We start from the raw sequence: 15,537 nt of genomic DNA, 5'->3' as shown, positions 1-15,537 counted from the left end.
CCTCCCCTTCTCTCTCTCTCTCTCTCTCTCTCTCTCTCTCTCTCTCTCTCTCTCTCTCTCTCTCTCTCTCTCTCTCTCTCTCTCTCTCTCTCTCTCCATACGCTCCATACCTTTCTTTGGCTGGCTCTCTCGTCCCCCTCTGTCTCTCTGGCTGCTCTCTCGTCCCCCGCTGTCTCTCTGGCTGCTTTCTCGTCCCCCGCTCTCTCTTCGGCTGTTCTCTGGTCCCCCGCTCTCTCTTCGGCTGCTCTCTTGTCCCCCGCTGTCTCTTCGGCTGCTCTCTTGTCCCCCGCTGTCTCTCTGGCTGCTCTCTCGCCTCCCGATCTCTCTCCGGCTGGCTCTCTCGACCCCCGGTGCTGCGGCTCCTTTAAATGTCCTCCAAGCCGCATCAGGGGCCGCATGTACATCCGGTGTCACCGCTGCAGGCCGGATCCGGCGGCCCGGCTATTCGCCGCAGGCCGCCGGACCCCTGACACCGGATGTCTGAAAGAGGCCTAAGGCTGTGTGCACACACAGCAGTTTTTTTAGCGGATTTGCTAATAAATCCGCTGTAAAAATGCTAAAAATAAGCTTCCCTTTCATTTCTATGCATTTTTAAATTTTTGTGCATATTGATGCATTTTTTACTGCGAAAAAAACGCTTTGCGGTAAAAAAAAAAAAAAAAAAGCAGCATGTTCTTTAATTTCGTGGATTTTTCCACATTTCTGGCTTTTCTATGGGTCTGGAACCGTGCGGAAAAAGCGCATAAAAACCGCGTTGTTTGCGCAGAAAACTCGCAAAAAAAAATTTCTGCTACGTGTGCACATAGCCTAACTCGTCCTGTATAAAAAGAAAAAAAAAGTTCTCCTTGGTTTGAATAAAAAAAAAAAAACTGACTAGCAAGAAGAGGAAAAAATGAAAATCGTCCACGTGATGTCAGGAGAGCTACTGAGATCTGTTTATAACTTGGTAGGAGGTCAACGCCACAGATGACTCCTGGTTTTGTGTGTAAATTGAAGCAGAGAAACTGTCAGACTGCAGTCAAGCTGAATTCACTTCATAAGCTGGCCATATACATAAATAAATATTGGCCACACCTGCTGATTTCAATGTTTATGGGGCCTGCTGACTCTCCCCTGACAGCATATGTTGTCAGAAGGTAACGATCTCCTCATTAGATTTCAACTGCCCACCCATTTCGTTGCTGTGGAATTTAGCATGGAGTTGTCGAAAGAAAGCTGTTGGCCATGTTAGAATTTGACTGACAGGTTTCTAATGTTATAGGGCCAGGATGATGGACTATATAATTTTGTGTATGTAATATCTATTTTTTTTTTTTTTTTTTTTTTTTGCAGAGCTCTTGACAGAGAGAGGGCAATATTGCTCCAACAAAGAAAACGAGAACATTTGTCAGGTAGGTAAAGTGGGGTTTGATGAATTATGAAATATGTGGACATTTTGAAAAGGTGTAAATAATTTAATATTCCTTTTTTCTAAAAAAAAAATTCCTAACATCCTAATCTACACATTGGGTCTGCATTCATATGACTATTTTTCACTGTCTGTGTACAGATCAGAATTTCCAGACTGGCCTTGGTTCTTCTGACCTGAACTCGGAAGCTTTTATATGCCAACTAGTTTGGGTCAAGAGATCCATGGTCGTCCATTCATCATGATCGAGGTACTGAAACACAAATTTATGACACTGGCCTTGCACTGGCAAATAGCTGTATGTATTTACTTGCATGCATACATACTACAACACAGTAGTGTTGCAGTATAGACGGAGTGCAGATTCAGGTGTTAAAAATAAAGTAAAAAATATTGTTTAAATCGGCCTCCTTTGTTTTGTTCAAAAATAATGAAATAAACATTGTTGTGTCCTGTAAGTTTGATCCATCGATATATAAAAATATTTAAACTGCTCACTAAACAGAATAGAAAAATTGAAACTCCATTTCCATTTTTCAATCACCATACTTCCCCCTTGAAAAAAATGCAGTCAAAATACCGTACCTACGTACCCCAAAATTGTATCAATAAAATTAGTTGGCTCGGTGTGCAAAAAAAACAAGCATTCATATGGGTCGTTTGATGGAAAAATAGTTACATGTCTCAAACGGCAACATTCTTTATAGAAAGATAAAAACAATGTAACTGCTAAAATATAAAATACATTGTTTGCTTTTGCCATAATCCTACTGACCTGGAGAATTGTATTGGCAGGTCATTATTTACAGCACAATGAATGTTGTAAAAAAAAATTTTTATTTATTTATTTTTGCATTGCACCATTCTTCACCATCGGAAGTTTTCCCATTTTTACCACAATGTATGGTAAAATGTAATTCAAAAGTGCAACTCCTCTTACAAAACAGATCTCATAATGACGGACAATGGAAAAGTTGAAAGAACAGAAAGATAAAATGAAAAATCACCTTTAAAGGGAAGGTGCCATCCCAAAAAAAAATTTTCAGCAATTGAAAAAAATGTAAAGAATTAATGTTTACATTTTCTTAAAAAATATTATCATTTGTTTTGAATTTTGTAAAATATGAAAAATAATTTTAAAAAGTTTGGCATTTCCACTTGTTAACACTAGGGGGAGCAGATACTGAAATTTGGCACAAAAACCTAGTGTACAACTAGCTCACATTACTGTCCTGCAGTAATTATGGGCATACAGTGTCCATGATGTTTGATTTTGATATATGATCATGCCCTAAAATAGACACTGTATGGGCGGAATCTGCTGACATGGGTGTGGTGTCACTCCTCTCCTCCCCTTCTGGGTGTTTGCTAAGGGAAAAGAGAGGATGACATCTAGGAACACAGTGAGCAGCCATTTTGATGGGGCCTGCAAAGTTACTGACTGTCTTTTCATGTAAAGTCTGGATCAGAACAGGTCACCAATCAGCAGAAATGTTTCCTGGATTTCTGTGGAGCAGACAAGCAGACGGTCCATCCATGTGTATAAAACACAGCGCTCTATGTCCAATCCCTGGCACCGAACAGGGTGCCCCCCACAGACCAGCACACTGCTCTCCTGAAATACTCTGTGCTGCTGTCACCCTGCTCCTTCCTCCATATATCAGGCCCCTGTCGCCTCACTTTCACACATCGCCAGGACAGGATCTGAGGAGAGGAATGGGGTCTTCGGTCACCGAGGATGGCAGGCAGCAAGGATTCTGGGAGCAGGGTGACAGCAGCACCGAGTATTTCAGGAGAGCAGTGCGCTGGTCTCTGGGGGGGGGGGCACAGAGGGAGATATATGGGGGAGGAGCAGGGTGACAGCAGGACAGAAATCCAGGAAACATTTCTGCTGATTGATGGCCTGTTCTAATTCAGACTTTGCATGCAAAGACCCCATTCCCCTCCTCAGATTCTGTCCTGGCGATGTGTGAAAGCGAGGCGACATGCGCAGTCCGGGGTGACGCTGGGAAGCAGGCTGGGGGGAAATGTAGCCATACAGTAACGATAAAAATGAGCCCCCTCTCTTCAGCTGCCTCCCCAGCCCTCCCCTGACTGTACCTATTACCCCTGACCCGTGTGCAGGTGCTCAGCCAGAACCACCCCAGAATGGGTCCCCTTTTAGCAGATCACAAATAATACCGCCATATACTTCACACACAATGCCGCCATATAGATCATACACAATACCACCATGTAGATCACACATAAAACCAGCAGGGTGACAGCAGCACAGAGTATTTCAGGAGAGCAGTATCACACGGCAGAGAATTAGATACACGGCTCAGCAGACAGTATCACACAGGAGAGGATTAGATACACGGTTCAGCAGTCAGTATCACACAGGAGAGGATTAGATACACGGTTCAGCAGTCAGTATCACACAGGAGAGGATTAGATACACGATTCAGCAGTCAGTATCACACAGGAGAGGATTAGATACACGATTCAGCAGTCAGTATCACACAGGAGAGGATTAGATGCACGGCTCAGCTGTCAGTATCACACAGGAGAGGATTAGATGCACGGCTCAGCAGACAGTATCACACAGGAGAGGATTAGATACACGGCTCAGCAGGCAGAATCACACAGGAGAGGATTAGATACACGGCTCAGCAGGCAGTATCACAGGAGACAGTATTACAGAGATGCCCACACTGGTGAAACTTCCAGCCCCCCCCCCCCCCCAAATTATACACTAGACTATGGGCTGTATATGTCACTGTCCTCAGACTGCCATAAAAGCTCTCATAAAAGCAAAGGTGTCAGATTACCGGAGATCACTGGGGCTGTTTATGAGTGAGGAGGCGGAGACAGAGCAGGAGGACTGTGGAGCTGGAGCAGGAAGCACGGTGCAGAAAGTGGAACTCAGCAGATAGCACTGGGCTACAGTAAAATGGCGCCCAGCCACACCTACAGCAGTGAATGGTGCAGCCCACAGGGGCGTGCCCAGTTCACTGCTAATGAGGCTGCATGGTGGGGTTGGGAGCCGCCCGCAGTCTCCTATGTCCAGGGACGGCCATATTTGCAGACTGTATGAGTCCTCCACAGATCTGCAAATCAAGATGGCAGCGCCCAGTGGCTACATTAAAACATTATTACAAACAAACCATAAATCCTAGTTAGTACAACATTTGCTGAAACAACATGTTTTGTTACTTACTCTTTTTTTGCAAATTATATAAAATTGCGGCACCTTCCCTTTAATGAACCGGATAAAACACTATTGAATGCCATACTTAAAATGTTACAAACTACCTTTCTTTGCATCTACGTGCCAAGGGATAATTTAATTAGAAGAAATTTTGGCTAGCTAGAACACAAAATTTAATTCAATGTTGGTGTCCAATATTCTACATAGGTGCCACACAAACTGTAATATATTTTTCTTTTCACTGATATAAACTTAACACATTGACACTACTAATAATGTTCTCTATGGCTCATCGCAAAGGCTTATTGACAAATATACATTGGGATGTCTATTCTAGTTTATTTACTATGGCAATCACTGTTTAATACTCCTTTTTAATAGGACTGTCTCCTGGAAGACACTGGTAACATATTACCAAGATATGCAATGTCTTATGAGTAGAGGTCTTGGTGGTGTGTGCCATTTTGTAGAGCAAAGCAGCCAATGTCTAATGAGACAAACTTTTTAAAGGGAACTTGTCACCCACTTCATGCCTTAGTCTCTGAGAGCAGCATTCAGTAGTGGAAAACGCTGATTTTAACAGTAAGGCAGGTTTATGAATACGGGCTAATTCTTAAAGCAAATTTAACTGAGCATTTTAGAACGGTCTAATCTATCTAAAAAGTGTCATAAAAGCCGGTTGTTGAGGGTTTTTTTTTTTTTTTTACACAAACTACCATTCTGACATGTTTAGCTTTATAACTATTTCCCATATTTTGAATGAATGTGCGGTAACTTTAGTTAGACTGAATTTTTTTTCTTCAGTTGCAGCATGCTGGGAGCCCACTAGTCTGGCATAGGGCCCCGTCACACATAGCGACTCACCAGCGATCCCGACAACGATATCAACGTGTCCGGATCGCTGGTGAGCTGTCAAAGAGACAGCTTCACCAGCGATCAGAACCAGCGACGTCGAGCGCGCGGCGTCGCTGTGTACTTTAGTTACCAGCGCGCTGATGCAGGGAGCTGGTAACTAAGGTACACATCGGGTTTCTAAGGGGCGTGCGTCACTTAGAAACCCGATGTGTACCTTAGTTACCAGCTCCCTGCATCAGCGCGCTGGTAACTAAGGTACACAGAGTGTTTCTAAGCACAGCGCCGTGCTTAGAAACCCTGTGTTTACCTTAGTTACCAGCTGATCGCTGGTCTCCCGCCTGTCACACGCAGCAATGCGTGCTGGCCAGCGGGAGACCAGCGACCAAAAAAATGTCCAGGGCTTTCCAACAGCGATACCGGCAGGGAGGCTGATCGCTGTCACACACAGCGATCTCGCTGGTGAGATTGCTGTTACGTCACAAAACTTGTGACTCAGCAGCGATCTCACTAGCGATCTCGCTATGTGTGACGGGGCCCTTACTCGTAAACAGTCTTCCCCACCTATGCACTGATGATTTTACCAATTTTTTTCTATTTTTTCGTCTTCCAATGCAGTTGGAAGATAGCCGTTTTAGTGCTGGAGGTATAGCTGTTCACTGACAAAAATGTGGCTTTGGCCAATGTAGCATGTTTGTACATATAAAACATTCTAAAATTGGTGTTTATTACTACTCCATGGTGCTTACAGAGAAAGCGGCATAAAATAAGTCACTGGTTCCCTTTAAGTAGGACTTAGCAAGGTTGGTATACATCTTATGATGGACGTAGATCATCTTCATAGCTGGGACAATGGTGAAGCCTATTAAGGAGAGGCAATACTTTCTTTGCCATTATGTGAACAGATTAATCTGGTCATGCTTGGAGGCAAAGAGTGTTACTTCACTTATAATGTTTTTATTGAGTGCCACATACCTTTTGGGCTATAACTTTTGTGACTCTAATGCAGATGATCTTCAAACCTGCTACAATGGTAGAGGCAACAACGGAAGCCTTTTATCTGGTAGGTACAATTTCATATGTGACATACCCCATTCCCCTAACTGCTCAGTTTCTCCTAATGACCTTTTACTTCTTAATTTCTCAAGATTCTGGTTTCTCATTTTCTTTGGAAGTAGGAGATTACATTTTGTTTTTCACTTACACTATGTATACTGGGTTTTTCATATTAACACTTGTAGTTAATGGACTTGAAAAAATTCTCTTATTGTGCCTTCTTATGTATGTAAATGATGTAGAAAAACATAAATTTTGCTTGCACTTCATTGTAGACTATATACCTGCAGACGTTTATTTTTGTTATAGGAGTTCTGAAGTTCACATAAAGTTAAATGTTCTGTTTATTCTACATGTACAGTTATCTGATCTAAATACTGAATTGTACTCTTTGAAATCTAACACCTATAGTGTCGTCAACAATTAAAATGTCCATACATATAAGTTAATATGGCACTTCATTTCTTACAATGTTTGTCAATCCCCATGTTTCCTCGTCAGTAGAAAAAAAAAAAAAAATACCTAGACTCCCCCCCTCCTGTGCCGTTCCAGTAGTGTTGGCACTAATCTCCCTGGGCTCTGACATGTCACTCGATCCCGCTGTCCCTTCTTCCGGATGTCAATTACATCCAAAGGATGGGGTCAGTGAAGCTGTTGATTATTGGCTGCAGGGATCTTATGACACAATGTCACACGAGCCACTTGAACAGCACCCTCACCCTATGTAGTAAAGCAGTTATTATTTTACTGCAGGGGAAACAAAGGTTTAGATGGAGATGTCCAAGTAATGGAAAAGCCCTTTAAGTTTGAGGCCTTTATATTTTTGTCCTAATAAACCAATGTGCATTAAACACATTATGAACAGAATAGGGAAGCTGACATAAGATTCATGCAGCCAGATATATCTTGGTCTGAAAGATAATTTGAAAACCCAATGTGAGACTCTGCCTTGGCTAAGTAGTCAGTGATGTGCTTGGCTGGCTTCCCTTTAGACGACTTTGACTGACAGGTTTCTCACTATAAAGATTGAGACCTGCCAGTTATCTGGAGCCTGTTAGAGAAAAGTAGTGTCTGTTTCATACTGCCTGTGGTTCGTGATGCATGTGTCTTGTGGCAGGTTACCTTTAAAACTCCTGACCAATATTTGAATCTAATGTATGTTTAGCTGTAAATATAAATTAGAAATATACTGAGTTTGTTGTGAAGTACGTAACTTTTATTTGAGTATTTATATAAAACAGAGTTTGAGCAAGAAACTATGTATGTGATTTGTAATGGAAATAAAAGTAATAGTAATTTTCTTATATTGCACTTAAAAATAAAATGGCAAAACATAGGTACCATACTTGTTTATGTATGTGATGTGTGGGTATTCTGTTCAAATAAGATAAACTACCGTATATACTCGTGTATAAGCTGAGATTTTCAGCACATTTTTTTTTGTGCTGAAAATGCCCCCTCTGCTTATACACGCGTCATTGTGCAGAAACCAGCGGGGGAGCGGCGGCAGGAGCTGGTGGCTGGGACATCATACTCGCCCTCCTGTGCAATCGTTGAACGTCCCCTGCATCCTCGGTTGTCTCAGGGCTGGCAGCTTCTTCCTGTGTTGAGTGGTCACGTGGTACCGCTCATTAAGGTCATGAATATGGACGTAACTCCACTCCCATAAGCGTGGTGTCCATATTCATCACCTTAACCCCTTAATGTCCAATGACGGACATTAGACATATCCCCTGCTTTGATGAGGGCTCCGGCGCTGAGCCAGCATAAAAGCCGGGACATGTCAGCTGTTATGAACAGCTGACATGTGCCCGCAATAGGCGCGAGCGGAATTGCCGTCTGCCCGCACCTATTAACTAGTTAAATCTGCTGTCAAAGCTGACAGCGGGCATTTAAATAGCATTTCCAACCGCCGGGCCAGAAATGACCTCATCGCCGACCCTCGTCATGTGATCGTGGGTCGGCGTCATGTTGCCTGGACAACCAGAGGTCTCTGAGACCTCTATGGTTGTTCCAGGCATATGGCTTTCAGCGCCACTTGGTGGTCGGCGCTGAAAGCACAGGAGTAAATTTGCTACATATGGGCAATCTGCTCATCGCCCATATGTAGCAGAGCTGATCGGGTTGTGCATGCTTCTAGCCTCCTATGGAGGCTATTGAAGCATGCCAAAAGTAAAAAAAAAAACAAAAAACTAAAAGTTCAAATCGCCCCCCTTTCGCCCCAATTAAAATAAAACAGTAAAAAAAATCCCACATACAAATATTAGGTATCACCGTGTTCAGAATCGCCCGATCTATCAATAAAAAAAACATTAACCCGATCGCTAAACGGCATAGCGTGAAAAAAATTCAAAACGCCAGAATTACGTTTTTTTTTGTCACCGAGACATTGCATTAAAATGCAATAACAGGCGATCAAAAGAACGTATCTGCACGAAAGTGGTATCATTAAAAATGTCAACCCGGCTCGGAAAAAATAAGCCCTCATCCGACCCCAGATCATGAAAAATGGAGACGCTACGGGTCTCGGAAAATTGCGCAAATGTGTTTGTTTTTTTTTTTTTTTTTTTTTTTTTTTAGCAAACTTTGGAATTTTTATTCACCACTTAGATAAAAGAGGACATAGTGTCTATGAACTCTTAATGACCTGGAGAGTCATAATGGCAGTTCAGATTTAGCATCTAGTTAAGGCCGGTTTCACACTAGCGCATTTTCAGCGCGCGCACGGCCGGGGGTAGCTCCGCCCCCGATCCGGCTCTCTGCCCGGCGTGCCCGCCCCTTCCTTGTAGCGCCGCCTCCTAGCGGACAGCGGCGCCTGCGATCGGCGCACCCTATCTTTAGCATAGGGTGCGCCGATCGTGCGCAGGCCGTGCGCTAGTTGCGCTTTGACCTGCGCTGCGCACTTTTGACGGTGCGCCGTGCGCGCCAAAATCAAACTTTTCGGATTTTGGCGCGCACGGCGCACCGTCAAAAGTGCGCAGCGCAGGTCAAAGCGCAACTAGCGCACGGCCTGCGCACGATCGGCGCACCCTATGCTAAAGATAGGGTGCGCCGATCGCAGGCGCCGCTGTCCGCTAGGAGGCGGCGCTACAAGGAAGGGGCGGGCACGCCGGGCAGAGAGCCGGCTCGGGGGCGGAGCTACCCCCGGCCGTGCGCGCGCTGAAAAAGCGCTAGTGTGAAACCGGCCTAACCTAGCAAAAAAGCCAAGCAAAAAACAAGTGTGGGATTGCACTTTTTTTTTGCAATTTCACCGCACTTGGAATTTTTTTCCCGTTTTCGAGTACAAGACATGGTAAAGCCAATGGTGTCATTTAAAAGTACAACTTGTCCCACAAAAAATAAGCCCTTACATGGCCATATAGACGGAAAAATAAAAAAGTTATGGCTCTGGAAAGAAGGGGAGGGAAAAACGAATACGAAAAATCGAAAAAAAGCTCTGGTCATTAAGGGGTCAATGAGCGGTACCACGTGATCGCTCGGCGCAGGAAGAAGCTGCAGGCCCCAGGACAACGGAGGATGCAGGGGACGTTCAGCGATAGCACAGGAGGGGCGAGGGGAAGCACGGGCGAGGACAGGGAGCTGAGCCATACATAAAAGGATGGGACAGGGAAGCCGAGCCATGCATACTGGGAGGGGGGAGAGCCACACAGAGCAGGACAGGGATGAGGGGACAATGCATACCCGGCTTATACTCGAGTCTGTGTAAGCTAAACCAGTTTTTCGTGGCAAAATTAGGGGTCTCGGCTTATACTCGAGTATATACGGTACGTAAGTGATGCACAACTCTTGAAGCTAGTTTAAAGAGTTATTCCCAAAGTCTAAATGTGGTCTTATAATGAAGTAAATTAAATTTACCTTGCTTTGCACAGATTACCTTTTTAGTAAGCTCCCAAGTTAATGTGCTTTTTTTATCCTATTTGTGTATATTTTAATTCAGTATTCTTTTTTAAACTGCCTTCCGAACACATGCTTTATCGGTTATTGTTCACTTATGTTCAGTTTATTATATATTTTAATGCTTTATGTTTAAAAATGGATAATGTAACAAAAAAGTTTGCTGCTTTTAAAAAAAAAAAAAAAAAGCTGTGTTTTAGGAAGACGTTTAATATTGTATGTAGTAAAGGCCTGCAGAACACTGCAGTTGTTGTTTGTGTGTTGTTTTTTTTTTTTGTTTTTTTTTACAGAAAATGTTTTCCAATGTTTTATATTTTGTACCATAAACCTTGCCTAAATGACATGCTGCTTTTTATTGTTTATTCAGTACCAATTTTTTTACTTTTGCACAGTAAAACTAGAAAACTTTTTTTTTTTTTTGAAAGGAGAAATTAATCTCATCATTGGGTGAGAGAGAAAAGAGAGACTAAAGGCCCTGTCACACGCAGCGATCTTGCCAGCGAGATAGCTGTGTGTGACGGGGATCAGCTACCGGCCCCCCTGCCGGTTATCGCTGATCGTGCAGCATCGGCCAGGGCCGTTTTTCGATCGCTGGTCTCCCGCTGGCCAGAGCGCATCACTGCGTGTGGCAGTGAGAGGTCAGCGACGCTGGACTCTGGTTTCTAATGTAAACATCGGATATCCAGGAGCTGCGGCTCCTGGATACCTGCTGTTTACCTTGGAAACCAGCGTGTACGCCGGTTTCCAAGGTAAACAGCGGGTATCGGGAGCCACGGCTCCTGGATACCCGATGTTTACATTAGAAACCAGCGTTGCTGGTCCTGATCGCTGGGGCTGTCTAACGATGTCCCAGCGATCCCATCATGTCGGATCATTGGTGGGATCGGTGGGACATCGTTATGTGTAACGGGGGCTTTAGGGTTATAGCTACTGCATACCACTACAAGTACAGCATTAAAAGCGGGACTTCAGTGGGTTTTGTTTTGTTATTTTACCCCTGGACTGGTGTCACTAATCGACGTTCCCTGCCCCTGTTATTATACTTGCCAGCTACCATCTTCAACTGTTCCTTCCTCAAAGACAACAAAGAGGAACAGAGCAGCCATAACTCTTCTGCTTTACCCCAACCTTGTGTTTACTCAATGTTCCTGCCTTCTCCCCCACTATTCCTACATACTTCCCTAGCCACTGAAGGGGGGGGGGGTGACCACAAATGGTACATCGGGAGAGCCAAAGCAAAGATGGTGAAGACAAGGTAAGTAAATGGGTAATTGCGTATGATGCCATACATGCCTAATACCGACTCTTTAATGTCACTAACTGCTTGTCGTGCTTTCAGCACAACAGCACCAACAATCAAATGCCACCACCTCTTTGAGCACACTTTTTTGTTTTTATACACTCGACTCCCTGCTCCTTCCCTCACCTCTTTATATTGTTGTTGTTCCATGAAGGCAAGGCACATCTTGCTTCAGCTGACCTAAAAAATTGAGCCACTGAATTGTCCAGTGTCTAGGCTGCAGAGAGTGGGGCCGGCAGTTAGGGTACCGTTACACCTAGCGATGCACCAGCGATCCCGACCAGCGATATGACGCGGTCAGGATCGCTAGTGCATCGCTAGGTGGTCGCTAGTGAGCTGCCACACAGGCAGATCTCACTAGCGACATCGCTGGGGACGGGGATCGCTACTTACCTGTCAGACGCGGCGATCCTGCGTCCTCCCGCCCGGCTCCACGCGTCGCTCATCGTCACAGCAGGAAGCGCCGCAGGAAGTGGCCGACGAGGAATGATCCAGCAGCTTCTCGCGCGATCAGCGATAAGCAGCGGGGGAGCCGGTCGGAGGTAAGTATCACATGCAGCGATATCGCTTGCAATATCGCTGCAACGTCACAAAATCGGTGACTTTACAGCGATATTGCTAGCGATATCGCAGTGTGTAACGGGGGCTTTAGTCTGAGGCACTGTTTTGCAGCCATCTGATTATCTCTGCAGCTTTAACAGACCACCTATTCAGCACCATTATGCCTTTCCTTTACTAGCTGCATCTATCATAGGTAGCTGGGGATTAGATTATTATGGGTATCTACTGAGCATCTTATCCAGGGTAAGTTGTTTTTTCTATTTTTAATCTGAACAATGGCTTCCTGGCTGGGACTGACTTAATATTTCTGAATTCTGTGCCCATCTCTATTACAGTACAAATAACAGCTCCAGTAAATGACTATATCCCACTCTAGTGGTGTAGCGTGCACTCAGCTTTTTGCCCCTTGATGGCATCCTCATTTCTCGGACAAGTGCTATCCATGGTTTTCCGTGGAGTGGCCTATGGAAAAAATCTGAGATGTCCGATTTGGATCCGAGTGTTGGTGTTGGGGAAAAAATTAGATGTCATCTGAGTACAGTCCAAATTTTCAAGGTAGTTGGCTTACTTTCCAGTCAGTGGCCCATTACAATAGCAAACAGTCATTGGTTAGCCACCTTGTAATGGAACTTGTTCTGTAAAGGCCTGTAGAGCTTAGTCAATACTCTCTTGCAGTACTTTTGCAAACTGCTTGATTTGGAGATGTGTGTGCTATGTCCTTGCTCATTGTGTTAATTGGGGGACACGACAGCTATTCCATTTTCTTTTTAAACTAATAAGGTGACATGACGTATCATGTCTTCTGAAGGGCGAGGTATTGTTCTCATTAGATCTTTATTTTGGTATAAATCTGGGTACTCCTACTGGCAGCAGCTATTACCCAAGGGCTCTGTGTCCCCCCAATAAACCCATCCATTTGTATTTAATTGAAAGTAGTGTAGGAGGGTTAATAATTTTTTAATTCTATAGCGCCAACATACTCCGCAGCACTTCCCAGTTTAGATGGGACTTGTACAGAGAAAAGACATTACAGCATAACAATAATCACATAAATCAACAGATAACCAAGAGGAATGAGGGCCCTGCTTGCAAGCTTACAGTCTGAGGAAATAGAGGAGACGCGATAGGTGGATGGGAACAATTACTTTCATTGTTCTGACCTGCCGTAATGTAAGAAATCGGGTGTTCGTGTAATGCTGCATTTTTTTTTTATTTTTTTGAGGGAGGATGGTGATTGACTTTTTTGCATCATTAAACCCCAACTATCATAGCAATGTATTGCAGAGTTGTTGATGGTGTCAAACTGTGTCCCTTCCCGGTTAACATCTTTGATACCACTGTGAACATTGACACTTCCTTTGTATATGTGGTCACCATGAAATACTGTTAAATAAATTTGCAGAAATTACTGCAGTCACTGAAGTTAAGATATGCCTATCTCCTTAAATAGGATATCAAAGTATCACACTACCTACTTTTATGTTGTAGATATCAGAATGAAAATAAGGGATATGTAGTAATTTATCGTGGATGTTCTACAGGCTAAATGCAATGTCTGTTTTTTGAAGCTGTTGTGAAAAATTTGGAGTTCTATTTTCAATGTGTATTTTTGTGCACTAATGCTTTATTGGGAGATCTTTTATTTTCTTATAAAGCAATAGTTTGCAAAAAGTTGTCTGAATTTGGGCTGATTTGCGGACTAAACTCATACATTTCAATAATTGTAATCTGTTATTGCACAGACCCATCTGTACTGCTGCCATGTGCTGTCCATTACAAATGTGGACATGTGAATTTGCCTAAGAATAAAAAGGCTGAATAAAAAGTCTGAATACAATATCACCTTCTCCCCCACCATCCCAGCCCAACCTCTTCTTTGGGAACTTCAGTGCTAATATCTTGTTGCATGTCAAGATGATAACCCTCAGTCCATACTTTACCGCGCTTTGAGGTGTCCTGCATAAATTGCCCATGAGAAGCATGTATGAGTGCTGTGCATGTAGAAATATGGGCCTATTTTTCACTCGTGTGAAACCAGTCTTAGGCCGGGTCACACTTGCAACCGCAATGCGAGAAACTCGTGCCTCAATACCCGGCACTGCCGGCGGCGGTTCGGACCAGAGTGTTCAGCTGCATAGAAGACATGCAGCCGCACACTCCCACTCCGGTCCCGAGTGCTGGCAGCAGTGCAGGGTATTGAGGCAAGAGACTGTCGCGAGTTTCTGGCAGTGCAGTTGCAAGTGTGACCCCAGCCTTAGACAGCATTGTTATATACGTCTGTGCCGTATGTTTGAAAGTAATTTGTCTGCTTTATTTAAAAAAAAAAATAAAAAAAAAAAAAATACATATTTCTCTAGTCACCTTCCATGACAGCTACATCAGAGGATGTCTTCCCTACCCTAATAGGGGACAGGAAGATAAATACCCCTTCCTGCAACTAACAGTGTTTTCCAGTCCCCTATGGGGCATGAAGAGGTCTACGATGGTGCTGCCGTGGCCGGCGATCGGGAGCACCCCACGCCCAGTATCAGCTGGGATACCTGTCAGATGCCGGGCAGCCGAGGTCGGGGGCCTTGCTCTCCTCTGGTGGCTGCTCCCGTCTCCGCCTGCATGGTGGGACTCGGGACTCTCCCGCCTCTCCTGCGCCTCCTTCGGGGGTAAAACGAGGCGGTGATGTGCGCGCCAGGGTCCTCCAGATAGCTCCCCGTCTTCCTCCTCCGTGCTGCTGGTTCCAGGGGGCTCGCGCTGGCCAGGGCTGGCGTTACTCCACTTCGGGCGATAGTGGGCTTTCCACTGGGTCGCGCGTCGCTTAGGGGCGCGCGTCACTTCCGGTCTGTCCCTATGTGTTCCATGGTGGAGCGCGCGTCGTGGGGCATGTTACTCCTGGGACCGGCGGTCACATTCTGGGGCGTTCTCATGTGGTTCCCCCCATTAGGCCAAAGGGAGGAGGTGCATAAACAACGCTGGACCCTCGATCTTCAAGGTCCGGGTGAGGAGATCACCAGGTAAGACACCTGTCTGACTGTAGACGGCATGGACGGTGACAAGCCCCCTCTCTCTGCGTCGGCAGAGCCCAGCGTACCCCCTCCTATTGTAATTAGCAGGCGTCGGCCTTGGCTATCCAGCATTATTACTAAAATGGCGTAGCATACCTCTTTCTCTCTAATAGGGGGAGAAAAAGTCTCTGACCCTATGAGAACCAGCCACAAGTGTAAAATGTGTGCTGCCAGACTCCCTCGACATACGGGGAAAGCTCTGCCCGTCCTGTGCAGA

General features: G+C 44.8%; 1 protein-coding gene across 6 annotated transcripts in view; it reads left to right on the top strand.

The window, feature by feature from the left end:
- Positions 1 to 15,537, top strand: part of KMT2E (lysine methyltransferase 2E (inactive)) — a 240,329-nt gene that overhangs the window by 56,774 nt on the left and 168,018 nt on the right. For 4 of the 6 annotated variants that reach the window (XM_073573622.1, XM_073573625.1, XM_073573624.1 and 1 more), the window contains exons 6-7: positions 1,333 to 1,391; positions 6,463 to 6,516. In XM_073573622.1, the coding sequence (XP_073429723.1) occupies positions 1,333 to 1,391; positions 6,463 to 6,516 (113 nt within the window). The remainder of the gene's footprint in view (positions 1 to 1,332; positions 1,392 to 6,462; positions 6,517 to 15,537) is intronic. The other 2 variants (XM_073573626.1, XM_073573623.1) reach the window with 1 other exon arrangement.

This window comes from Dendrobates tinctorius, unplaced genomic scaffold, assembly GCF_039654945.1.
Source record: "Dendrobates tinctorius isolate UK_male_01 unplaced genomic scaffold, ASM3965494v1 ptg000035l, whole genome shotgun sequence".
NCBI classification, from domain to species: domain Eukaryota; kingdom Metazoa; phylum Chordata; class Amphibia; order Anura; family Dendrobatidae; genus Dendrobates; species Dendrobates tinctorius.
This window is presented reverse-complemented; position numbering and strand designations above follow the sequence as displayed.